At 45.5% G+C, this 24,607-nt stretch overlaps 1 protein-coding gene across 1 annotated transcript in view; it reads left to right on the top strand.

Annotated features, from left to right (window-relative positions):
• Positions 1–24,607, top strand: part of LOC144752662 (pendrin-like) — a 928,614-nt gene that overhangs the window by 411,311 nt on the left and 492,696 nt on the right. Inside the window, exons 4-5 of the mRNA XM_078640532.1 lie at positions 11,780–11,851; positions 12,259–12,359. Coding sequence (XP_078496658.1) covers positions 11,840–11,851; positions 12,259–12,359 — 113 coding nt within the window. The 5' untranslated portion in view covers positions 11,780–11,839. The remainder of the gene's footprint in view (positions 1–11,779; positions 11,852–12,258; positions 12,360–24,607) is intronic.

The raw sequence follows: 24,607 nt of genomic DNA, 5'->3' as shown, positions 1-24,607 counted from the left end.
GTGGGTATGTATATGATCCAGCACCTCATTACTTTGTATGAGGGTCAACACTCTGATCCAGGTCCGTTACATGATATCCTGAACGAGTTACTCCAGTATAGATGGAAAGGTTTAGGTACCGATTTAATTAGTGTCATTCTAGAACAGCGTCATAAATATAGAACGTTTTTGAACCCGCATTTTGTTCATGCCTCGCCCCCAGAAGGTAAACCATTTTACATGGAGAGACAGAATCCGTTACGAGAAGTCCACCCAGTTAAAGGAACGGGTGGCGAAATGCAGCGAGTGTTTGTTTACACTCCAATTACAAAGATGGAACTCCTCGAGATGAAGAAATTAATTCCCTGTCATGACAAAGATCCAGCAGGGTTCCATAGAGAATTAAAAGACATGCTCCGTATGGGAGAATACACATATCCAGATATAATTAAAATGTTAAAGGTTCTGCTGCCCGCAGGGGTGTATGAAAAGCTCAAGGAAAAAGAATGGGAGGTGGGAGAGAAAAAGATCGATTGGGCAGTTCTAGAAGCTGAAGACAAGGCACGAGTACCAGGTACCGGTCTTGGAGATAAGTGTAAAGAATTACCAGAATTATTAATACAAGTTTTACCCAGATTATTGACAACTAGAAAAGAAGACTGGGATGCAATCTCAGCCTGTAAACAGAAGCAAGATGAGGATATTAGTGATTTTTATTCTAGATTTGAAAAATGTTTCAGCATCAACAGTGGCCTCAAGACAAGTAGTGAGTCATACCCTCACCTTTTTGTTACTAAATTAGTCGAGAATTCAAGTCCACAAATTAAAAATCGAGTTTTGAAAGTCGAAAGTACCTGGCAAGCTAATACCCCGTCCCAGATGTTGCAAATGCTTCAATACCACCAGAATAGAATCAGGGAAGAACAAGAACACGAAAGAAAACGTATGAAAGACACGAAAATGAAAGTACTAGTTGCACAATCTGTTCCTCAAGACAGTCAGAAGAGGGGTCCGAATCAAGCCAGTCATCCTGCAGCTCCCGTTAAAGGGAATTGCAATTATTGTAAACAACCAGGTCATTTCATAAATGAGTGTGCAGTTCTGAAACACAACATAGCTACCGGTAAGACTAAAGAAAGACCACGTCCGCCTAGACAAGAACAAGTTCCACAGATTCCTCAGCCACAGAATGCACCACAGACAGTTACAGCACCGCAGCCTATTGCTGCAACACAGCACGTTACACAGCAGATGTACCAGTATGCACAGTCTGAGTATCCAGAGTACCAGCAGTATTCATGAAACAGCCTAGAGAGGGAGGTAGGCTTGCCTCTCATCGAGATACCTGTAGATCAAGAAGGTCCCTATGTTCACAGTCAAGTATTAGGGAAAGACAGAAAGTTTTTGATTGATACAGGGGCAAGTAGGACCACAATTAGTCACGCCGAAGTTCCAGGGGCTCCGCTCTCAGGCTCAAGAAATATTTCCCTTGGATTTTCAGGAAAACCTATCGTAAATGAGATTTCAAAGCCAGTTACTCTAGAAGTAGGTCCATTGTCCCGCACTACTGATCTGTTACTTACCAAGTCATGTCCAGAAAACCTGTTGGGCATTAAGACACTGAAAGAGTTAGGTGCAGTTATATGCTGTTCCCCAGAGGGAATACGACTGTTCCTACGTGACTTTAAGGGTCACTATGTATTACGAGATTTTGATTCAAGACTGTCTAATGTTCCGCAGCACTTATGGGCGCAAGGTCCAACTGATGTAGGTTACATGCAAATCACACCCTATCGTGTGACTCTCAAGCCAGGTGTAGTGTTACCACGAATCAGACAGTACAGATTGCCACCTGAGGCTGTAGCAGCCTTATCCAAAATTATTGACGAGCTTATGGCTCAAGGAGTGGTTGTAGAAACTGACTCCAATGTATGTAATTCTCCGATCATTCCAGTCATGAAACGTACTGATCCAAATGCACCCCCAGTATATCGATTAGTGATTGACCTACGAGAGCTTAATAAATGTATTATTCCGCAGTACCCAGTTGTCCCAGACATCTCTTCCCTATTGACAGCCATTGATTCCGAAGCCACGTTCTTCACTGTCATAGACCTCAAGAACGCATTTTTCAGTGTTCCTATTCATCCAGACAGCCAGTTTCTTTTCGGATTTTGTTTAAATGGAAGGAGCTATATGTTTACACGAGCTCCTCAAGGTTTCACAGAAAGTCCTAGTATTTACAGTCAAGCACTCAAGAGACAACTAGACAACATTCACATGCCAACTGACACTGCCCTGCTCCAGTATGTTGATGATCTCCTGATCACAGCCCGTTCTGAACGTGCTTGCGAGCGAGCATCCCTTACAGTTTTGTATTTCCTAGCCGAGATGGGGCACAAGGTGTCCCCTTCTAAGCTTCAATTCTGTGTCCAGCAAGTGGTCTACTTAGGACACTTACTGTCCAAGAGGGGTAGGCAGTTGACACCAGACCGTATCCAGTTAATAGCGAGTCTTCCTCAGCCCAAGACCCAGAAGGAGGTACGTGCTTTTATTGGCCTTACTTCTTACTGCAGACAATGGATTCCTCAGTATGCATTTCTAGCCAAGCCACTGATACAGTTAACGACACAGGAGGCAGCCGTATCGACTGTCCTCCCTTGGACATCTGAACATACACTTAGTTTTAATGAGTTAAAGAAAGCCCTATGCCAAGCTCCAGTTCTAGCTACACCGAACTACAGTAAGCCTTTTACACTTTTCGTTACTGAACGTGAAGGTACAGCATTATCTGTTCTCACACAAGATCAAGCAGGACAATACAAGCCCTGTGCTTATTTTTCGAGTACATTAGATCCTGTAGCCCAGGCTCTGCCTGCGTGCCTCAAGTCAGTTGCAGCCACAGCACTAGCTATCAGACAAAGTGATTCCATAGTCTTAGGACATACCTTGACAGTACAAGTTCCACATTCCGTGGAAGTTCTTTTAAACCGAACACAAACTCAGCACTTGACAATTGCACGTTTAACAGGTTATGAATTGACACTGTTCCAGCCACACATAGAAATCAGACGCTGCAACATCCTAAATCCTGCTACATTGTTACCATCAGTTAATTCAAATCCAGCCACACATGATTGCGTGGAAGTAGTTAACATTACGACAAAGCCAAGACAAGATCTGACAGATATTCCGTTACCAGACCCCGACCTGACACTTTATGTGGATGGTTCATGCCTAAGAACTAGTACAGGAGAACTAGTCGCCGCGTATGCAGTGACTACTGACACTGAAGTTATTGAGACACACCGCATTGACACTCTGTCCGCTCAAGCAGCAGAGCTAGTTGCTCTGACACAAGCCTGTATACACGCCAAGAACTTGAAAGTTAATGTTTACACAGATTCACGTTACGCATTTGGAGTCGTACACGACTTCGGAGTGCTCTGGCAGGAGAGAGGTTTCATGACTTCTCATGGAACCAAGATTCAGCATGGTCTCCTTATTCAAGCTCTGTTAGATGCCATACATTTACCGACATCTATCGCTATCATGAAGTGCAAAGCACATACGAAAGTTACTGACATTATTTCCCAAGGTAACGATCTAGCAGACCGCACAGCCAAGCTTACAGCACAGACTCCAGACATTCAAGTTAATCCGACACAGACACATACTCCAGATCCGACTACATGTATGACAGTTAAGGACCCTACACAAGATGTCATAGATATCCAGTTACATGCTACTCCCGAAGAAATCAAGAAATGGTCCGAACAAGGAGGGGTCCAGACAGATCAAGGATGGTTAACAAAGGGTAGAGCCACATGGTTTCTCCCCGACTCTATGGTTCAAGTCATTATTAATACCGCACATAGTCCAGCACATTTAGGAGAAAAAGCTATGTTAGACAGTATCCAGAACATTTGGTTTAACAAGCATTTACGAGCTGCAGCCAAGCAGAAAGTCCGTACCTGTATGATATGTTGTCAGTTTAATCCAGGTAAAAGTGTCCCGGTGGAACAAGGTGGATTCCAGCCCCCTGACCACCCTTTTGAAGTCCTCCAGATGGATTATATTCAGATGGAGCGATGTCGAGGTTTCAAGTATGTCCTTGTAGTTGTATGCGCTTTGTCCAGGTGGACAGAAGCATATCCAGTTCCAGATTACACAGCCGCGACCACTGCCAAGCAGTTGGTTCGTGAGTTCTTCCCTCGTTATGGACTCCCTAGAGTCGTATATTCTGACAACGGCCAGCCATTCTCATCCGAACTCATGAAGCATGTTTCCCTTTTGCTAGGGTACCAGTGGAAGTTTCATTGTGTACGCCATCCTGAAGCAGCCGGTCTCGTAGAGAGACATAACCAGACCCTGAAAATCCGTATTGCAAAAGTGTGTAAAGAAAAAGGTGTGGACTGGCTAGTAGCTCTGCCAGTCGCTTTATTTTATATGCGCATGGTCTCACATTCCAGATCAGGTCTGTCCCCGTACGAGGTCGTTTTCGGCCGCCCCCCAAATATGTGGGGTACTCCTAGACCCCGAAGTATTACCGATGTTTCAAGTAATATGCTGACAGATTACCTAGCTTCCTTGATGTCTGCCCTCAACTCATGTCGTTCACAGGTTGCTGCCGCATTTCCAGACAATACCGAGGTGGCACCGCACGAAATCGTTCCAGGATCCATGGTGATGGTCCGCAACTTTGACAGATCAAGTCCGCTGGAGCCTCGTTGGAAAGAGCCCCGACAGGTCCTCCTCACCACCCGTACAGCCGTGAAGTTGGAAGGACGCAAAGGCTGGGTGCACCTTTCTCATATTAAACTTTTTAATGGACTGAAACCCGTCTTAAAGAACATTTCCCAGGATTTGAAGGATTGCCAAAGCATTGTTCTCAAGGACTGTCCCGCAAAAGACATTGCTACAACCCCTCCCCTGTTAGAGAAAACTCCGCAACAGGAGTACAAGCTAAAACTACGGTCTAGTAAAATAAGTCAGTCAGTTTGATTGTCTAAGTCCTCCCCTAGGTGAAACGGTTAGACTGTTTCTGACATGTATAAAATAGACCCCCATAGTGAGAGAGTTAGTCAAAACTCAATCCGATGTATCGTTTTTCTATGTTTCATATTGTTTCTCAGCCTTATGATTTCCTGCACCAGTTATGCATTTTTCTTGTATTTCCCAGTTCTTCATGTAAATAAGTCTGCTAATGCTACAGTAGAGCACACGTTTAGTGATCTGCCTCCCCATGAACTGTCTTACCGCCTCGCTATGCGAAATAACTCATTTATCCGCATGTTACATTACTCACACCAGACCAGCAATGCCACTAATTGTTGGGTGTGTGGTCGACTCCCCCCTTTTCAGACGTCGAAGGGAGTTCTGCCACTTTTTCCTTATCCATTCTCACATAATGGTTCGTGTGGAGCATGGTCCACGTTAACGTCATCCTCAACAGATATGTTTTTTCTTAACAGTACATGTTTTCCAGACAAGCAAGGTCTTTCCCACAGAACCGGGTTAGATTTAGAAAATGAAGTGTATAATTTAGGTAATTATTCGTCGAATTTCATGGTCCTGAATGTTCAGTCTGATACTACTCCAGACTTACCTGCTATTTCAGTACTACCAGTCAAAGGCGAATTATGTGTCCGAAATTATGGTTCCATACACGTAGGACATAGTGATTGTACTACTATTGTCAAGTATAGTGACAGTGGGAAATCTATTTTTAAAGCTTCACGTCATTCTTATTTTATTTGTGGTCAAACTGCATATGTTCGTCTGCCCCTCGATTGGGAGGGAACCTGTTACATTGCCTTCCTACTGCCACCAGTTTTCCTAGCCCCACCTGATTATCATAGAAATACACATCTAGTACACATTAGACATAGAAGGGAGTCCCCAATTGTCGATTATACTGAAACTGCTCTAGAACAGTATACAGATTTCAATAGAGGTTTCTTTTTCTTTATAGGACCTATCCAGAATAGTAAACTAATCCGTAGGTTAACCAGAACCCTCGAAGCTGTAGTAAATGAGACTGCCTCTGCTCTAGGTAACTTAACCGAAGAGCAATGTGCTATGAGATTTGTCGTTTTACAGAATCGTCTCGTCCTTGACGTCATACTGGCCGATAGGGGCGGGGCCTGTAGAGTCATCGGATCTAGTTGCTGCATTTTCATTCCAAATAACGCGCCGTCTGTTTATTCAGCTATAACCAGACTCCATAAAATTGCCCATCTGTTACACCAAGATCCAGGCACCTGGACATGGTCCGGTTGGTTCTGGAATATAATTTCCGCATGGGGATGGAAAATATTGTCCTTCCTAGGTATTGCAGTAGCGATCATATTCAGCTGCTGTCTCTGTATACAATGTGGCCCTGCGATTTGCGGCATTTGTGCTACCTCTTGTATTTCTAGTCCCAAGCCCCGTTCTAAATCCCGTTCCAGGATAATCCGAGACGAACAAATGATACTGTATGAAATGATAGATGGTATCATGAAAATTGATGTTTCCTGATGGAAACGTAGTGACAAGGAGGGAATGTGGAAAAGTACATTTTGCCATGTTCTGTGTCCCTACGCCTCCTCCATCATATGTTATGTGTGCATGATTAAATATGCATATGTACTCCCTATGTTCGATTAATGACGCAATTACAGTTGTGTCCACCTCTAATATGCCAGTTTCCAGTCCTCGTGAATACTACGAATATCAGGCCTATGTAAAGCTACGTTGCCACGTTTCTCAGTGTGCACGTTATTCCATTATAAAGTCCCCGTTTCTAGGCCTCAAAAGGGCCTGGACACCAGATTCAGCTCCTGTCTCCTGAAACCTCGCTGAGGAGCGATACAGCCCCCACCTGTATCCTCGACCCTTCACTTACTTCCTGCCTCGCAGTGCCCGGTCCAGCCTGGCTCTGTCTCTGAGTCTGCCAAGAATATGTTATGATTCCAGTTATCAGTTCAGTCCTCCTTCTCTGCATTCTTAAGCTACTGAACTGCATCAATAGTGTCATGCCTCGGGACTCCCCTACGCTGTCCCTTTAAGACACATGCTATTTAAAGAATCAGGAAACAGGGAACGACGCTTCACGTTCTTGCGTCAAGCTTCCCTTGTTTCCGGTTCCGTCTCTTCCTTGTTGCCTGACCTTGCAGTTCCTGTTTCGCTTTCCTGATTCCTGTGCGGGTAGCGTTTGCGTCCCCTGCCTTCCCTAACTCGGGAGACGCCATCGCAGCATTGATCGGCAGTATTCCGCTGCCTTCGGCGTACATCGAGACGCCTATCTCCCTTTTTCCCTTTACCGTGTGCCTCGCCCGGCGGCCGGGCTTAGCTCCGCCATCCGGCCGGGCACAGCATTCTCCGACGTTGGAATAAGCCTGTACTCAACGCCGGAGTTTACTTCTTTACCATCCACTGATTGTGTTCTCCATTCGGCGGCCGGGCCTGGCTCCGCCGTCCGGTGGAATCCATTCCTCAGGCTGCATTCTCCACCCGGCGGCCGGGCTTTGCTCCGCCATCCGGTGGGGATTGTTCTCCCTTATTTTGTTTTCATTTACTTGTGTGCTGCACCCGGCGGCCGGGCTTAGCTCCGCTGTCCGGTGTCAGTAACATCCTCGGTCATTATTTGTTTTCTTAGTTAGTTAGTTAGTTTCTCCCTATTCTTTATTACCTGTTCTTATCCTATGTCCACCTAGTCCCTATGATCCCCATTTCCGGTACATCAGCCATTTATCGCTGAGACTTCACTGGAACCCTCTTTCCTTGATATTTGGTGGCACTCTTGCGTGGATCAGGGTGGGTTCATTTTCCACATTACCAAGAATCGCGGTAAGAGCGCACATGCGTTACCAATCTTTTACTATTACTATATACATGTATGTATGAATTAAATAGCTTGCTTTGGTTCTTCTAGATGGTGATACACTGTGTAAGATATCTCCAGAAGTGTTGGGCGGAAAGATCATTATATGTCACACAGTAGTGAAAGTGTCTTCGAAGGCTGGTCTATTATAGTTGATGTAAGAAGGGAGTTCTATGGGCCGTTATTGTACCTAACACCATCTCACATGCAGGTGCTCAACAGCCTATTGTGTCATATCTGTTATAGCTCCAGACGCTGTGCCATTGTCTTCACCTTCACATGTTACATCTGCTACATACTAAGAACCTGGGGTATGTGAAATGGTTGTATTTGTACATTGGTATATTAGTACTGGATTAGAACTAGAATTGTTGACTTCCTCTTGTTATTACAGCCTACCTGTTTGTTCCGGTTCCTTACATAAAGACACCATCGTATTCACTACTGGAGAGTACCATCAATCATCGTTGTCTTCCCCCATCTTTCCTTGTTTTGTTTCCCTGTTTTCCCCTGGCGTGTCTCTCGTACTCTAGTGCTTGATAGAGTCGGAAGACCGTAGGGGAAGGCTGCGGATTACTCTTCGGATCCCTGACGCTCCTGTGGAACCAGCCTGCAATCCTTACAAATAGTTTCCGTCATTGTCTAGCCTTCACGTCTCCACGTTAGAGAAATACTGCATTTAATGGTCATTTAATATTCTTCATCACGCACTACATGTAGAATAATGCATGGTCCAGTCTTAGAATCAAGTTAGCCTTTCCTCTCCTAACTTCTAGTTTATATCAACATGTTCTCTAAACATCAGATACTAGATACTGTTTAGGTACATGTCGCCCTGACTCTCCAGACTTCAGTCTCTGCTCCTAGCACAGAGTTCATAGCCCCCAGCTTCTCCTAGTGATACGTCATTGCCAGTTTGCGCGCACCATCAGGTTAGAGGTCCCGGCTCCTTAGGTAGCCCCCTCCATGGTTTCCGCCCCATTCATGACATATTCTGTTACGTTTGCATCACATGTCTATGTATACGCCCTGTTACACCTCTTTTCGCCCTTATCTTTCGCGACTGCTACGCGTCACGCCTTCTGCTCCACCCACTGCTACGCCTACTGCAATGTAATGCTATGTGTTTGCGTTATGTATATATGCTCATGTATTGTTATTAAAAGTCAGCGCGCTCATCCCAGATCCAGCCCCAGCAGCTGCTGGGCCCTGCCATCCTATTCCTATGCATGTTGTCCTGTTCCTGTCCTTATGCTGTATTAAACCTGCAAAACTCCTACTACCTCGAATCTTGACTCTTATTTATTGAGCTATCTGTTATGATATATGTCTAGTCAAAAAGAGAGGTATTATTTATTTATTTACCACAGTACATACACAATTGGGAATTGGTTCACCTTGTCATTCCCTGTAGAAGTGTACCCTAGGTACTCAGGGCATAGATGCAACCAAGGCCTACCAGGGGCAGCAGCAGGTATTATGCCACCCCTGGCTGGCCACTCAAACTGACACAACTGGCTGATCACTCAGCTGGGGCAAGGTCGTGTAAACACCCCTTGCTTAGGTATAGTATTCCTATATCTACCCTTATATATAGACACACAGTAACCTATAAGTCACTCCTATGGCAGGCCTTAACAATCCTGGAGGCAGAGTGCTTGGTTATGTGTGAGATGGTGCTCTAGCATGAGTTGAGCCTGTCTGCAGCTTTCGGAACCATGTCCTTATAGCTGTTCTATGATATTGCCATACCATATACTTTTAAGTGCATTATAATCCTCGCGGTTGAATGCTAACTTTGGTTTGGCGTTATCTAAACATGTCGTGTAAGGTGTCATACGCTTTGGAATACTACCGCCTCGCCAATTCTGGCGACGGGGGTAGCATTCCACCCTTCTAGAGGGAGAAGACATGTTGCTGCTGACTATCCCGGTTAAAGTTAACCAGAGCCCCAGCGTCACAAAATGGACGCTGCTGCCACAGACACAAGTCTGACCTCCAGCTGCTGGGAGTCCTTCCAGTCACGGAGGTTTGGACAATAGGTTTCCTGCCTGGAGAGGAGCCAGCACCACCCCAGACAGGATTTTGTGTATTGGGACAGGGAGGGCTGAATAGATTGAGACATGCCTGGGGCACACTAGGTGCTCCATGCATACCCCAGTTCAAACCGGTTGCTGGGGCACTCCAGCCCCAGCTCTGACACGAAACTGGACAAAGGAAAGGGGGTGTACCCACCCCCCTTCCTGGTCCCACCCATAGGAGGGACCTAGACAGTAAACCAGCCCCCTTTAGTTGTATAAAGGTAGGATCTGACCCAGGAGACTTTTAATTAATCCTGGAATCGAATTTGGAACGAAACTCTGGACCCTTCGACATTCACCTGAGCTGAAGACTGAAGAATCTCCCTTGTGGCCAAGGAGTGACCACCCTGGGCAACCAGGCACCATCCAGCAACTCAACGGCTTGCTTTGTCCCCGTTCCCGCCGGAACCCGAGCACAGAGCCTGAGGCATCCTCAAAGCTGTGCACTGGGGACTGAGACACCCCGACACCGAGCTCCACTTGCACCGAAGACCAGCCCTCCACACTCCACGAGATCTTCGTGGGGCCCTTCTGCTTGTGTTCTGCTCGACGTGTTGTCCCGGTTGCTGGCCAGTTGGCTAGTAGCCCTGTGACGACGATCCTTTGAAAGTCCATCGCTGGTCTGGTTGCTCCAGACTGGCACTTGCTTCCCTGAAAAGGTGAAGTACCTCAGACCCTCCTGGTCTGCACCAGAAGCTCTTTGTGTATCCTGCGTGGGTTACCTTTGCTTAGGCTTGTTGGCTCCGATCTTGAAGCCGACTTCTCCATCTGCGAGAACCTTTGTGGGACAGCTCCTCTCCAGCACCTGGTCGTCCTCGAAGCCTCCTGGTCCGCGTGGCTGCAATGACAAGCTTCACGACAGCACCTGATTGCTCCTCGACGACATCTGGTTCCTTCCTGGTTCCACCCGGTCACTGGCTTGTGACCTAAACTCTGTCCCCTCTGCTTTCAGGTCTTCTTCATCTCCGATCCACCCTTGGATCCACCCGGACATCTTCCTCCTGGTCGCCTGCAGCATCTTCTTCCAAGGCTCCATAGGAGACAACGAGAAAACCCGACACACTTTGACACCTATGCACCCGCAGCCCGTGGGTGAGGTAACGCGAGTACTTCGGTGCTCCTGTAGGGATCGACTATCCTAGTGTCCAGTTTTGTTAGTTGTACATTCCTAGTTAGACCGGAAGTGTCGTAAATCTTCATTTACTTACCTTCTAAGTTCCCATTGACTTTCTATTGACTCTCGCGTGAGTGTACTGACACTGCACGCGCCGCCTGTGGGCCTCCTACTCCTAACCTAAGGGTCAGATAGTGTAGCCCCAGCGATTCCCTAGGCCTTCTCCTTTCACAAGTCGTGGTCCTTATACCACTTACTTAGTATATGGTTTTACGCGCCCCTAGGGCCTAACTGTAAACTGTGCTATTTAAAGTATTTCTAAGCGTAACTTGTTATGTACTTTTGCCTCTGACCTCATAAAGAGTACAGAGGAGTGTGTTAGTAAATAAATACATATATATTTTATATATATCCTGTGTGGTGTCCTTTCATTTGATATTCAAGGGGTTACATATGGTAAAACAGCTGGCTTTACACGCCCTCAAGAGTCTTTTAGCCTAAGACTGTTCTGTCCACGCTACCTCTAGGATAGCTGGTCTATAAGCTTGGCTTTACAACCATCACCATAGGGTTGTTTGGACTGGTGCAAGGTGTTCACTAGGGTAGTGAACATCATATACCAGGCCAACTTCTCACAGTTATGGCTTCAAATTATCTTGAGATTTACCATAGTATATGAGATACTCACAGGATATGATGGGGTCCATTTACAAATGTGTATATATTTTCTCTTCGCAGGACTTTTGGGCTTTTATACTGATGCCTAGAATTTTCTATATTTTGATGTGATCATACTTGATGTTCTTTAAGGTAAGATGGTGGTCTGACGTGCTCTCTGGTTTTGGAAACAAGGCTACCGATAACAGGGGCTGCTTTGTATGCATGATTTGTACCTCTAGTAATAACGCTAGCCAATACGTAATAAACAATGATTGCGTGGTTTTATATAAGACATTTTTTATTGCGGTTAGGATCTGGTCTCTTACCCTCCATACGGATTGATATAATTGTGAAGCTGTTGGATGTTGAGACAGGTACAAGATTTATGGTAAGCTTAACACTTTTGTGTAACTTATATTAGGTTTAGGGAACATTTTGCCACGGAGGTTGAGGTACCACCTGTGGCTTTTTTTCGGAATGGTGGGTTTGATGGTACAGTTAATCTCATACAATAAGTTAGTGGTGTGTATATTATACAATTGTGCATTTCTTTTTAGAAACCAAACTCTGAAAGAAACGCAATTACGATTGAATATCAGTTGTTGAGGAAACTACTGATTGTTGCATACAGCTCGAGGGAGACCAGACATATACATTGGTGAGAATACTAGTTGATGGTTCGTTGTATATTATGTGTATCCCTGTTCTCTGAACTAATGGAGGATTCCTTCCTCACACTCTCTCTGACCCTTTTTTCTTGGGTACATAACAATTTTTATAAACTTTTGTGGTTTCACTAGGTGTGTTTTTGGAGGCGGCTACATAACATTTCTTAATGAAGCTTTCCTCGCCTTTGCTTATTTTTGTCAATGATGTTACACTGATCTTTATATTTTGCTTCTTATTAGGCTCCCCTTCGCCTATGGCCTATTTTTAATTAAATGAATTCATTTATAAAGATTATATGAAGTTGTTTGATAAGGTGTCTTTGTGTTTTTTTGATATATTTGTTTGTTTTTTAGTCGTTCTTTCAAATACTAAAAAATTTATATGTTGTGGATGTGGGTATTTATGTATGTACATTGTTTATATTTGTTGATGTGTTGTTTCATGTACCTTGTGCTTAGTGTGTTTTTATTTGTATATTATTTCAGCCCTGAAGAAGTTCCTCTCGGAACGAAACGTGTTGGCTGATGTCCACAACATTTTAAATTGAAGACTTAATAAAGAATATATTTTGGATTACTTCTGAGAAATTCTGACTTCATTCTGGAGCACTGTCCTTCCACTCTTGAATCTTCTTATCTGGTATCCAGTGGTGTATATGTGCGGCATACTCGGGACGAGATTGCTCAGACAATTTATTGATTTGGCTTATTTGAGAAACTAAGGTACAGAACCTTGGTCCGCCGAATTGTGGTTTGTTTCATTGTGCACAGGCACAGCTTGCCTAAGTAGGAATCTGGCTCATTATATACTGTACCAAATTAGGGTATAGTGTACCCAGAGTCGTGAATCTGGAGAGGCTTACAAAGGCTTAAGCTGGTATTAATAAAAGCTCTACTTATGGTAGTGTGATCGAGCAGTTAGACTTATCAGAGGGTTGTATTAAGCATTTGTTGTATGCACGCAGGCAAGAAATGATTACACACACTCAAAGACTGAATCCAAGTTCAATTGTTTTGTATCAAAAGTTATTACTTTGTTATTTTATTTTTAGAACCAGGAGAAACTCAGTGGCGCCTAACTAACAGTTTCAAAAGTAGCAATACTTTTCAAATGCTATAGGTATTGCGTTGTAAAGGCAGTTATACAGGGGTGACTCCTCCATTAGGGCAGAGGAGCGTTGCCCCACTGCTTTCTCACAGGGCAAGAAGCAGAAACATAAAATGGTAAAACTACTATTCTATGTTTCTGCTTCCCGCATTGCGAGAAAGCAGAAGGGTATGCCTGGCTGGGGGGGGAGGGGCGTTTCAGGTAGGAGTGGCTTGCCCAACGTTACGGGCCCTGACTGTTTGGTCAGCCCTCTGACTTTTCTCTATGTAGCCTACATAGAGAAAATGGCCTCCCCATAGGCACCCGCCTGGGCGCTGTCCCCACTAATCACAACGCTGCCATAGCAGCGTTGGGATTATTTTAGGGGGTTGTAAAGTTAGAATTTTGTCTCAGTTTAGTAGTAGTATAGTTAGGAATCCTGTCTCAGATTACTTTTGTGAACCGGGCCCATCATTTGTAGCATATCCACCTCCTTTGAAACAACTCACAATTCAGCCAATGAGTTGGAAATGCTGAGCTTTTCTACCCCCATAGGCTACCATAGCGTAGCTTTCTACTGGACATTTTTTGTGAGGAAATCCTTTTGAAGAGCTCTACTCTAACATGTGTTTTACCTTACATTAGATACTTAAAAAAAATATTTTTAACAACTTTGTTTATTTAGTTTTTAAACCCCAACAGGATGGTTGAGCACTGTTCTTATCCAGTATTGGGGTATCTTTCATAGATTCACATGCCTGAATCATTCCCCGTCGCCGAGGCGGGAGTCCCACGGTATATAAAAAAGCAGTGCCAAAAGTAAACTATAGTAGTAGGCCTAAGAGAAAGTTCTGAGGCCTAAACTTTAGTAGCCTGTCTACCTCCTTATGCCAAAAGGACCAAGAACTTTGTCCCAGCCAATCAGCTTACAGCACACTCTAGAACCCACTCTGCAGAGCCAGTTGTCCTCAGATTTTCACCGCACGTCGTGTGGAAAGGAGTCTCCCTGAGTCTCTACTCAGTTTATTCTCTACTTCAGGATGTCTGACAAGAAGGCCTTGTTTACAACTTGCAGAACATGCGGCAAGAAAAGAGTCCATGTTGATGATCAACATAAGGACTGTATTTATTGCCTCTATCCAAAGCATGAGGCAAACCATTGTAAGATCTGCCGCACCTTCCCTTCTAAGACCTTAAGGGATAGGGAGGCCAGAGTCCTTTTATGGCTCAAATCTTCTTCTGCTGATGATGATGACAGAGATTCAACCTCCAGTAAAAGAGCAAGATCACAAGATGATTCTTCAAGTGAGGGGAGAAAACATGTCAAAACATCCTATTCCACTTCTGGCTCTTCACAGAGATCTCCATCTTCTTTCTCTGAAGCCTCAGCTCTCAAGGAATCTTAAAAACATAAAACTGTGAGTAAAAGCTGCTCTGTCTCTTCAGCCTTTCCTATGACTACTGTATCTGTTACGTCTTCTGCCCCTTCGTTGACGGCAACAATTTCTACCACAGCTATCACCTCTCCTATCCTGTCAACTAGGATTTCAATTGTGGCAAAAAGAACCATCATCGACGATCCTTCAAAGACAGCCTCGTCGTCGAAGTCAAAGCACTCGTCAACGAAGGTACCGTCGACGAAGCCTCCATCATCGACGTCGACGAAGACATCTACGGTGCCGTTGACGAAGCCAAGTCCGTCGACGACGACTCCGTTGACGACGAGCCAGTCGATGACGAGTCCGTCGATGATCCCGTCGACGTCGAGCCTGTCGCGATGATCCCGTTGACGTCGAGTCCGTCGACGAAGATTCCGTCGACATCAAGTCCGTCCACGGCGATTCCGTCTGCGTCGAATCTGTCGACTATGGTCCCGTCGGCGAAGCCAGTTATGAAGCCTGCAACAATTCAATCATCAATGTCTCCATTATCTACGGTGCCACCGATATCAATAGAGACTGCTTCTACAAAGCCTCCAGTCACAATACAGGCATTTTCAACGCCTATTTCTTCAAAGACTTTCCAGCTAACATCTTACCAGAGGCAAGGAGGTTCTTATATCTCGCCGCTTACGCCCTCTCACCTCCTCAAGACTTATGCTCATGAAGAGGTGGATGACTGCGATGATGATGACAACGAAGGAGCGTTTGGGATAGCTCACCATCCCTCAGAGTTGAACATTAAACGTTAGGATGATGAGCAGGATGATGAGTACGCTGAACATTACTATCAGGAAGACATTGTAGTTCCTCATTGTACAGCATACCACAGGCAGTCTCGGGCTTCAGAGTCCAGCCATCTGCCACCGGGCCTCATCCAGGACTTACAAGCCATGTTGGCAGACTATCGACAACGCTTTCAACCACAGCAGGTCGTTTCTCCGCTCCAATCTGCAGCAATTCTGGACCCTATTCCTAAACCTGAGATTACAGCACCTAGATCTCCGGTCACGGAACCTCAGCAACCTACTTTGCCTACCCTGACTCCAGATACTTCTTTGGACAAAGAAGTAGAGGAAGGCAAATTACCAAATAATCCTCCTTTGGATCCGTGGGATGATTATGTTATCCCCATGCCGTCTCCACCAACTCCACAACCTTCAGACTCACCACCTGACGACATTGGTGGGTTTCATAATCTTATGCAGCGAGCTACGAGTAGATTTCAACTGCCGGTAGCAGTGGAACAGTCGGAGTGCTTTCTTCACGATTTTAAAGAAGAAACTAGGAAGGTGTCCAGAGCCATTCCTATTATAGACTACATTTGGAAGGAGGGCATCAAAGTAATGAGAAATCCTGCTTCTGTACCTGCCGTGCTTCCACGGATTGATAAAAAAAAACGTGCTCCTCTCGGTAGCCCTTCATGCCTTAATGGACACCCGCGGCCAGATTTGGTCATTTCGCAGGCCGCTCAACAACGATCAAAAAACCCAGCCACTCCCATCACTACGCCACCAGATAAAGAGGGTCGTCGTTTGGACCTTATCGGTAAAAGAATTTCCACCATGGCTGCTGCCTCAATCAGGGCAGCGAATTATTTGGCGATCATAGGACGTTATGATTGCCAAATGTGGTCAGACATGGCTGGTCTGATTGATCTAATCCCAGAGGATAAACGACAGGAGGCTCGGAAGATCTTGATGGAAGGGGAGCGTGCAGCTGCAGAAACCATAGATTGCGCTTTGGACATTGCAAGAACAAATGTTAGACAACTGGCAGGAGCTGCAGTTCTCAGGCGTCCGGGCTGGCTAAAGGCTACCACCTTTCGGCCTGAGGTCCAACTAAAAATTCTGGATATGGCCTATGATGGCGAGTCTTTATTTGGGAAACACATAGACGAAGCCCTCCAGGCAATCAAAACGGACACTGATACTGCAAGATCCCTGGGTTCCCTCCAGTACAAGTTGGGATCTTTTAGAGGAGCTAGAGGACGTGGATATTCCTCTAGAGGAAGCTATTACCAACAAAACAGACAATATCAGCCTCAATACCGGCAGAATTATCAGTCTTCCTACCGCCAGTCTGGTACGGCTAGTTTCTCTCTCGCCAAGGAGACCGAAAATGCTCCAACAATCAAGGGCGAGATACTCACAGAAAACAGTGAGATCAGCCGGGCGCCACCCTTATTTCCTTCCCTCCCTGTGGGCGCGAAAATATCTGTTTTTCTACACCGGTGGCAACAGATGACATCCGATCAATGGGTGCTAGACCTCGTTCAACATGGACACACTCTAGAGTTTGTCACCAATTCACCAATTACTCCGCTCAGGGGACCCCCTCGTCTTCACTTATTGTTCAAGGAGGTTCATTCTATGTTCCTCAAGAACGCTATAGAAAAGGTTTCAGTTCATCAGAGGTGGACAGGCTTCTATTCTCGTTTTTTCCTCATAAAGAAGAAATCAGAGGAATGAAGACCGATCTTGGACCTGCGCAATCTCAACAGATATCTCAAGAAGCAGAGTTTTCGCATGGTCACTCTTTCAGAGATTCTAAGCTGCCTGAATGAGGGAGATTTTATGGCTTCTTTGGACATGGAAGACGCATAATTTCACATTCCAATTCACCCAAAACATCAAAAGTATCTCCGTTTCACTGTGGATGGCGCCCATTATCAGTTCAAAGTACTCCCATTTGGCCTCAAATCGGCTCCAAGGATTTTTATGAAGTGTCTAGCTCCGGTAGTGGCAGCACTACGCTCTTCAGGAATCCAGGTCTTCCAGTACCTGGACAATTGGCTAATCAAAGGTCCCTCAACGTACAGAGTATAGAACGACATAACAACGTGTCGCAATCTCTTTGCATCCCTGGGCCTCACTGTGAACAAAAACAAATCCCAATTGCTGCCAAGAAGAATCCTGCCTTTCTTGGGCGCTCGTCTGGATACAATACAATGCAGAGCATTCTTGTCTCAAGAAAGGCAACTCCGTCTGCAGAAATAAGCCATACAAGTGTCAAAAAGAAAGTCACTTTCTGGTCGGCTGTTCGCTTCATTTCTGGGAATGTGTTCTTCGGCAATAAATCTCATCCCACTGGCACGTCTGAAAATGCGGCCTCTGAAGGAGGAGCTACATCTTCAGTGGGAGCAAGCGACAGGTTTCTTTGACGACATCATCAAAGTAACCCCACGCATGGTAGATGCTCTACAATAGTGGGCGCAACTGCACAATCTGAAACAAGGACTCACATTCTTGCAAACTCCTCTGGACTTCATTCTGACGACAGACACATCTATGGAGGACTGGGGAGGTCATCTCCAAGACTTACAAGTGCAGGGCAAATGGTCTCAGAAATACAAACAATGTCACATCAACAGTCTAGAATTGAGAGCCATCTTTCTATCCCTACAAGCGTTCCTTCCCAGAATCGCAGGATCTTCAGTCCTGGTCCGAACGGACAATACCACCAGCATATTTTATATAAACAAGCAGGGAGGAACATGATCAGCTACGCTATCAAAGGAAGCTCAGAAGTTATGGGAATGGCTAACACTTCACAGTATAACTTTCAAAGCAGAACATGTCAGAGGCCTCCACAACACCATAGCGGACAAGCTCGGCAGATCCTTGTCAGATTGCCACGAATGGGAGCTGGACAACACTCAATTGGTCAGAGTGTTCCAGGCATGGGGCAAACCTACGTTGGACTTATTTGCAACTCAACAGAACAAGAAATGCCGGTATTACGCCGGCAGACACCCTCAACAGGGATCAAGAGGAAATGCCCTGTCCTGTGTTGCGCAAAATGAAGCTGGAGAGCTGCAGTCTCATCCTAATTGCTCCGAGATGGCCCCGCCAGTATTGGTTTCAGGAGCTCATGTTGCTATCACAGGTGCCTCTAATCAAACTTCTCCCGGCTCAGACACTGCTGTCACGCAACGAGATTCAGATACTTCACCCAGACCCTCAATCTTTGAAATTACACGCATGGCTCCTGACTTCTTAGACTTTCAGCACCTCCAAATTTCTCAGGATTGTCGGGACATCTTGAAAAGGGCGCGAGCCCTGAGCACATTTCAATCCGACGGTTAGTGTACCGATCTCTCCATCGGCATCTGCTGAAGAGAATTGTCCTGTACTATCGGTCTTTCCACCTTTGTCCTGTTGCTCCTCCTTGGATCTTTTGTCTGGGCTTCGCTCTGGCTCTCCATTGGATCCTTGTCCAGCGTGGTGCCTGGGTAAGGTGGCGTCGGCAGTTAACATCCTGGCTAACCCTTTGCTCAATCTTTCCTTGAGTATGGGAATGGTCCCTCTGGCATGGAAACACGCACTGATTCTGCCGCTACTCAAAAAGCCAACTCTAGATCCCCTGGTGCATGCTAATTATAGGCCAATCTCCCTACTCCCGCGAAGGTGGTTGAGAAACATGTGCAGCTCTCGATTACCAATTTTATCGAGAGCAATAACATCTTCCATGATTCTCAATCCGGCTTCCGTGCAAATTATAGCACGGAGACAGCCCTTCTTGAGGTCACCGAAGCTATCAGAGAAACTCTCGATCTTGGGGGAAAGGCTATCTTAGTCATGCTGGATCTGTCGGCGGCCTTTGACACCGTCCCACATGACGGTCTCCTTTCAAGACTCTGGGAGATCGGGTTTCGTGGGGCAGTGTTGGACTGGTTTAAATCTTTTTTGTCCGGTCGTCGGCAGGTGATCTGGGCATCCCCGTTCTCCGCTGAAATGCCGCCGCTAGAGGTGGGGGTTCCTCAAGGGTCTATCTTGAGCCCCACCCTTTTTAATATCTATATGGCCCCTCTGGCGGCGGTAGCGGAGGCTTTCGGTGCCCAGATCATACCCTACGCTGATGACACCCAGCTCCTGTTTACCTGCAGGAAGGGAGAGGCTTTTGAGGGCGATAGGATCAGAGAGTGCCTGGGGGCGGTCTTTGCGTGGTTTCAGCGGCATAGCCTGAAATGCAACTCTGATAAGTCGGAGTTGCTTTTCTTTGGGTGTGCACCTGATCCATGCTGGAAAACCTGGTGGCCTCAGGATATGTTCCCTCCAGATAAGGTTGCGACACAAGCTAAAAATCTGGGTGTGCTGTGCGACGTCAGTCTTTCATTTTGACCGCAGATTCTGGGGCTGTCGGGGAAATGCTTCGGCATTCTGAAGATGCTGCGGAAGTTTCTCCCGCTGCTATCTTTGCAGTACAAAAAAAACATTGTTCAGGTGTTAATTGGATCACGATTGGATTACGCCAATGCCTTATATGCAGGATTGCCTAAATACTTGATGGCCCGCCTGCAAATTGTGCAGAATTCGGCGGCAAGAGCTATTTTTGGCCTTCCACGCAGGGCAAAAGCATCTGAATTGCTCATGCGGTTGCATTGGCTTCCCATCTCGAAAAGAATCACCTTTAAGATTCTGACCCTGGCTTTTAAGGCCCTTCACTCTGTGGGCCCGATTTACATCAGGAAGCGCATGGCTTTTTATGCGCCTAGGAGGACTCTGCGGTCGGCTGTGCTGGCCAAGGCTGATGTCCCATCCATCAGACTTGCGCGGATGGGAGGACGGTCTTTCCGTTACCTGGCGGCACGCTGCTGGAACGAGCTCCCTGTCACCCTTCGGAAAGTCAATAGTCTCCTCTCCTTTAGAAAGGAGCTGAAGACTTGGCTTTTTTCTGCATGACTCTTCTGACCACTGTGAGTTGCTGTGTCTTGTGTCTTTTAGTCTCAGGTCTCTTTGCCAAAGCGCCGGGACACCCCTCGGGGTAGCCGTGCGCTATAAAAGAGCTTGCACATAACATAACATAACATTGAAGACTTATCGTCTCAAATGGAAGCGATTCTGCTCCTGGTGTATCTCAAACACTTTACACCCGATTGATGCTCCTCCAGAAAAAATTCTTCCTTACCTTTTACATTTGGCTCGCTCTGGTCTTTCATTTTCTTCAATAAAGGTCCATCTAGCGGTTCTCTCCAGGTTCAGGAAGGTAGCTGACATCCCCTCACTATGTTCTTCATCGTTAATAAAATAGTTCATGAGGTCTTTTCCGGGCTTATCCTCCGGTTAAGCCTTCCCCACCGGAATGGGAGCTCAACACGGTCCTCTCGCAGCTGATGAAGCACCCATTTGAACCTAATCACAAAGCCGACCTCAAGTATCTAACATGGAAGGCCGCCTTACTTCTAGCTCTGACATCTGCCAGACGAGTAGGAGAAATTCAGGCTTTCACTATAAAAGAACCATTCTTGCATTTCTCCCAGGATTATGTCACTCTTTGAATTAATCCTACTTTTATATCCAAAGTGCCTTCTCAGTTCCATTTAAACGAACCAGTGAAATTGCGAGTTTTCTTCCGAAAATCCTACAACTCCAGCATAAAGAACACTGCATTCTTTGGACATCAAGCGATGTTTGAAGTTTTATCTTCAAAGAACTAGAAACTTCAGAAAATCAGATCAGTTATTCGTGATGTATGGCCAAGCTACGCTGGGGAAAGCGGTCACTAAAGCCACAATTTGTAGGTGGATAGCCTCAGCGATCCATTTTTGTCATGTCAAATCCAACAGGCCATTACAAAGAACTCTCAGAACTCACTCTACAAGAACTGTAGCGGCGTCTACAGCATTGTTTGCAGGAGTGACTTTAGAAAATATTTGCCGTGCTGCGACATGGAAGAATGTCCATACGTTTACAAGACATTACTGCCTGCAATCGGCAAGTCAAGAAGATGCGGCAGTTGGTCAAGCGGTCTTACGCCATCTGTTTCCATAAGAACAGCTTCAGGTAACCAGTGTTCCTTCATTTTGTGGTTAAAATATACTTTACAATATATCTGTGTATATAAAGATCTGAACGTATTACAGATTGCTACTTATTATGTGTGATGCTTCTTTTCCTGATTAATATTATATGACTACTCTTTGGAATCTAGTCATGTTTTATCATTTGCAATGTACTTACTTCACACTTGTTGGTTGTTAAATATAATGTTTATTGGAGCGTATCACTATAGGTCTCCCACCATCCGCAACCGACTTTTACCTGGCATACTGCTTGCTACTCTGATTCAGGCATGTGAATCTATGAAAGATACCCCAATACTGGCTAAGAAAACAAGTTACTTACCTGTAACTTCAGTTATCCAGTATTGGTATCTTTCATCGATTCACATGCACCCACCCTCCTCCCCAGAGAGTCAGTTCTCTAATTTTGGGATACTCATTTCCTACTTGTGTTAACGAAAATCTGAGGAGAACTGGCTCTGCAGAGAGGGTTCTAGAGGGTGCTGTAAGATGATTGGCTGGGACAAAGTTCTTGGTCCTTTTGGCATAAGGAGGTAGATAGGCTACTGCAGTTTAGGCCTCAGGCCTTTCTCTTAGGCCTACTACTATAGTTTACTTTTGGCACTGCTTTTTTATATAACGTGGGACTCCCGCCTCGGTGACGGGGAATGATTCAGGCATGTGAATCTATGAAAGATACCATTACTGGATAACTGAATTTACAGGTAAGTAACTTGTTTTCTTCTTAGCGATCATCATCAGGATATTTCTTGGAAGGTGCAAGTCTCTAGAGACACATCGATCAAGCATAACAGTTATAACACAAAATACACAATGAGGTACATATCTTTGTAGTAAATGTGGATACCTCTACCAACATGTCACGTGATAACATAATAAGAAAACTTTTACATTACATAATAAGAAAACTTTTACTCTACATATTGCTATTACAAGCTGATGTGTCAGTCTGTTCATTTCCATTTCCGATTGCGTTTAGCAATTTTCTACATAATTCTCTCCATGTTGCAACATCCTCAACTAATTTTTCATCCTTTCTACAAGCCTTCATATACAGTTCTTCAGCAAGGGACCACTCGCCTACATACCTCGTCAAGCCCTCTAATGTCGGTACTCTTGGGCTCATCCATCATATGGCTCCTGCTGTCTGGCCAGCGCCATAACTAATTGTAGCAGCTTATAGGCTATCTTATGCTTCGGTATCTGCCCCAAGAGGCATTGCGCTGGATTGGCCTCCACTTGAATACCCACCACCTACACACTTTTGCTACCACACTGTTTCAATATTGCTGCACTTCCGAGCATTCCCATGCCCAATGGAAGAATCCTGCATGGTTCCCATGACATCCAGGGCATTCATGGGGCCGGGTTGCATCTATACGGTGCAGTTTCACAGGTGTCATATATACCCTCTGCAGGAAGTTACAGTGTATCAATTTTAGTCTTTCGTTACAGGAAACGTTACACGGCAATACACATGCATTCTCCCATTTCTTTTCTGTCAAAAGGACCTGCAGTTCCTCATACCATCCATCCCTTGCCCTATGGACCAACGGCCCGAGTCCAACCTCATGGCCCTATATAGCAGTGAAAACAATCTGCGTCCACATGTGATCGATACATCCAATGTCTCGGTTGTTTGTGACATGTTCGGATACATGGGCTATGTAACTCTGGCTAGCTCGATCAGACCCGCATACTGTAAGTACTGTCCTCGTCCCAGTCAAACCCCTCACACGCCTGTTCAAAGGTAATGAAAGTGTCATTCGTATTTAAATCCGAGAGTACCCGACAACCGCCCTCCCTCCAAGCCTGAAAGGACATATTCTCAACCATTTTACGCATTTTGGAGGATTAGACACCTGACGCAGAAGGTGTACACGTGCTACCCGGCAACACATAACACGTATAGTAAACTAGATAGGGTCTTAGTAATGGAATCTTCTGCATTAATAGCGGCAGGCATAAACCACTTAGCTCGCTTTTTGTCAGATCATGCAACAGTGTGCTGCATGGTACAATGGAACAGTGAGGAGCAAGGCCCTCGAAGCTGGGGGCTCCCGTTGGACCTACTAGAAGACCAGGTGCTCTCGAAAGTATTTACAAATTACATAGCACTTAACTGGAACACCATGGTTAGCAGAGCTAACGAGTGGGATGACTTGAACTCGGTGGTCCGAGGGGCAGAAATGGGATTAACATATTGGGTACGTAGGCAACTGCAAAGTGAGCTGCATGATAAGGAGACCACCTTGGCGGATGTACAGGCGGGTATGCAGGGACAGGAGGGTGCCCTCGAGCATGAGTGCACGCTATAAGAGCAAATAGCAGATATATGGGATAGGCTGGACAAACATACACTTACTAAATTCCGGCAATTATTGCATGCACAGGGAGAGAAGTCAGGTCATCTGCTAGCATGTATACTACGGAGGGAACAGGCGACCCCACTGATCACATGTATACGTACACAGACGGGTGAGCTGGTCCACCCTAGGTTGGGCATTATAAAACAATTTCAGCAACATATGCAGAAGGTATATGCAACTGACCCGCTGGTCAGGCCAGAACACTATACCCTATTCCTGGAGGGCCTACAGCTGAAGAAGCTTACTGAGGAGGCCAGTCAGGAGCTGGATGCGCAATTAACAACTGAGGAAATAGTGGAGGCCATAGCAGATATGCCCAGGGGGTATACACTCAAAATATCGAGTTTTTAATATCGATTTGCAGTAATATTGAATTAAAAATATAGAATGGACACAATATCGAATGGACAGAATATAGACTACAAAAATATCGAATAGAATAGCAGTAATATCGAATTCAAAATATAGAATGGACAAAATATCGAATGGACAGAATATAGACAACAAAAATATCGAATGGACAGAATATAGACAACAA

The sequence above is a fragment of the Lissotriton helveticus genome, chromosome 5_1 (assembly GCF_964261635.1).
Source record: "Lissotriton helveticus chromosome 5_1, aLisHel1.1, whole genome shotgun sequence".
NCBI classification, from domain to species: domain Eukaryota; kingdom Metazoa; phylum Chordata; class Amphibia; order Caudata; family Salamandridae; genus Lissotriton; species Lissotriton helveticus.
This window is presented reverse-complemented; position numbering and strand designations above follow the sequence as displayed.